Raw genomic sequence first — 3185 nt, forward strand, 5'->3', positions numbered from 1 at the left:
CTATCTGACCCCGCATAGCAGGGGAGAAAGCCTCTAACCACTTGCTGAAAGCAAAACTTAGTCGAAGCAGCATTAGGATTAACTAAGCCTAGGAAGCAGTAAGACTTAACCAGCCTCGGGGCAAAGTCCATACAAGAGGAGCTGACAGAGCCTGCAGATCCTCAGTCCTCTAAGAGAGGATAGGATTACCAAAAACTGCTTAAGGTTTCAAAGTTATCTGACAGACTTAAACGACTCAAATGGATGGCCTGCCAGGCTTTCCACCCGAAAAATAAGTCCCAAAAAGGAATCTGCTGGGCGGAAAGGCCTAAGCCGTCTCGCCCCTGCATGAAACGGGAAACCAGCAGATTGTGTCCACTTACAGGGCATACAGCGTCTCGTGGAGGGAGCCCTAGAATTAAGAATAGTGTCGGTAATCTCTGCCAAGAGACCGGAACACATTTCAACTCTGCTCAGGGGTCACACCCATTAGCTCCAAAAACCCTGATGGGGATGTCCAAATCATGCCCCGAACCTGAGTCAGCAGGTCAAGCCCAGAGCGCAACTTACTCACAAACACAGATATCACGGATACAACAATAGATAAAGGCCACAAAGCGTTCTTCCTACCTGTTTCCTCGTGAGTCCGTGTAACATGCATCCATACATACCGGAAAACTCATTGTGTCCGCCTTAGAGGAGTAAACTGCTCTATATAAATAGATGGCTTAGAACACAAGAATCTCTTTCCGACGGGCAACAGATGATTCGCTTCATGAAGGAATTAAAATCTGATGAAATAGCGCGCAGCACGCTTATATGAGCATACGTGACGTATGCTCGGGGCGGTGCTAAGCGCTATTGGCCAATAAATTGGCGTGATGGTATAAGGGCTTCAGACATTCGTCACACCGGAGATGTTCCCATAGCGATGACGTCATCGCAGCATTGAAGTGAACCTATGAGAGGGAACGGCAGATTAAAGCAGAAATCAAAGTTTAACAGTGGCGTGAAACAGAAGAAGAAGCAGCGAAATGTGTGCGAAAAGTCACGCATTCATTCAGCGTGATCACGATTAATTACTGGCTCTAATTCAAAGCCAATTACAAAATCAACAGGAAACGAGTTTATATGGGCATTTAATATGGTAACATTAATGTAAACATACATAATCACACATACGCTAATACACGCAAATAAAAAAATACGTCAATACATTAGAATCATGTGTAATTACGTAAGAATATGTATTTTACCCTTTCCATTTTTTTCATTACTTAAAATAAAATAAACTTGACTAAGCTAAAGTAAAATGTATTTAACTAGTTGCCAAGGGAACATTTTTCATATAGTTTAATGACGGATGTACTAAAATAACTAAAACTAGCCAAAAAAATAAATAAATTATATAGACATTTTAAAAAGCTGAAAACATAAAATAAAAACATATACAAATTTTTGATTAATTAATTAAATTAGTTGTTTTGCGTCATTGTTTAATGCATAATAATGTATATATTTCTCCTGAGTTCTGATGTGCGTGTTTTAACTGTGTGCTGAATCAGAGAGTTCCTGATAGGTTTACACAAGCCTAAGCTGGAGCGGAGGAGAGCAGCGCTGGAAGAGATGAAGAACAAGCTGAAGGAGGAGCAGAAGCGCGTCAGAGATGAGGTGAGAGCGTGATGAAGGTGAGGAGGAGGATGATGGTGATGATGAAGCAGCTGATGGCTCTGATCTTCCTCCAGAGACACAGAGAGTATCTGAAGATGCTGCAGGAGCGGCGCCAGGCTCTGGGTAATTGTGTGGGGTCAGAGGTCATGTGACACGCTTGTGTGACGGAGGTCAGAGATCATGTGATGTGTGTGTAGATGAAGCAGACGAGCTGGTGGACGCGATCACAGCCACGAAAGAGAGCGTTCAGTACGACCATCCCAACCACACCGTTACCGTGACGACCATCAGCGACCTCGACCTATCAGCAGCCAGATTACTGGAGCCGGATCAGGTGACCATCACTGACCAATCAGCTGCTCGCTAATGAGCGAGGTTATACTGGTTAAACGTGTGTGTGTCGTTTCTGCAGAGAGATGAAGAGCGTGAGGAGGAGAAGGATGGTGAAAAAATACAAGCCCTTCCAAGGACAGCTGGAAACCCCCTCATGTCCAAAAAGTACTGATTGATTGATTGATTGATTGATGTGTGTTGAATTAGCATGTGATTTGACTCAAGAATGATTCGTTTGAGGAGTCATGTCTGTTCGTTTAGATTCTTCATCTGTGTGTCTGTAGGATCCAGAGGCTCACGGCGTCACTGAACAGTCTCACTAAACACAAGCCCAAACAGGAAATGAGGTGGAGAAACCATCAGAGCGACAGGAAGTCATCATCATCCACTCACGACAAGAAGTTATGAATGGGCAAAACCGGGAAAACACAGAGATGCAAAAGAACAGGCCGGAACGAGCGCAATCAGGACTGATGAACGTCATATTCTCAGGAGAACAGTAGCGATTAGTCGACGGACACGTGAGCGACTGACACAGCACTAATCTCACAACTTCTCGACTGACGCAGCACTAAACTCACAAACTCTTGACTGACGCATCACTAACCTCACGACTTCTCGACTGACGCAGCACTAAACTCACAAACTCTTGACTGACGCATCACTAACCTCACGACTTCTCGACTGACGCAGCACTAAACTCACGAACTCTCGACTGACGCATCGCTAACCTCACGAGTTCTCGACTGACGCAGCACTAAACTCACAAACTCTTGACTGACGCATCGCTAACCTCGCGAACTCTCAACTGACGCAGCACTAAACTCACGAACTCTCGACTGTCGCATCGCTAACCTCACAAACTCAACTGACGCAGCACTAAACTCACAAACTCTTGACTGACGCATCGCTAACCTCGCGAACTCTCAACTGACGCAGCACTAAACTCACGAACTCTCGACTGTCGCATCGCTAACCTCACCAACTCTCAACTGACGCATCGCTAACATTACGAACTCTCGACTGACGCATCGCTAAACTCACATACTCTCGACTAACGCATCGCTAAACTCACGAACTCTCGACTGACGCATCGTTAAACTCACGAACTCTCGACTGACGCATCGCTAACCTCACAAACTCTCGACTGACGCATTGCTAACCTTACGAACTCTCGACTGACGCATCGCTAAACTCACAAA

The 3185-nt window shown here is 45.2% G+C and overlaps 1 protein-coding gene across 1 annotated transcript in view; it reads left to right on the forward strand.

Annotated features, from left to right (window-relative positions):
• LOC107676179 (nucleolar protein 12-like) overlaps positions 1 to 2610 on the forward strand; it is a 3086-nt gene extending 476 nt beyond the window's left edge. Inside the window, exons 2-6 of the mRNA XM_016470696.1 lie at positions 1545 to 1650; positions 1725 to 1773; positions 1848 to 1984; positions 2063 to 2148; positions 2268 to 2610. Of these exons, the coding sequence (XP_016326182.1) occupies positions 1545 to 1650; positions 1725 to 1773; positions 1848 to 1984; positions 2063 to 2148; positions 2268 to 2391 (502 nt within the window). The 3' untranslated portion in view covers positions 2392 to 2610. The remainder of the gene's footprint in view (positions 1 to 1544; positions 1651 to 1724; positions 1774 to 1847; positions 1985 to 2062; positions 2149 to 2267) is intronic.
• Positions 2611 to 3185: the final 575 nt, after the last annotated feature.

Source organism: Sinocyclocheilus anshuiensis, unplaced genomic scaffold (genome assembly GCF_001515605.1).
Source record: "Sinocyclocheilus anshuiensis isolate Anshui unplaced genomic scaffold, SAMN03320099.WGS_v1.1 scaffold3751, whole genome shotgun sequence".
Taxonomy (NCBI): domain Eukaryota; kingdom Metazoa; phylum Chordata; class Actinopteri; order Cypriniformes; family Cyprinidae; genus Sinocyclocheilus; species Sinocyclocheilus anshuiensis.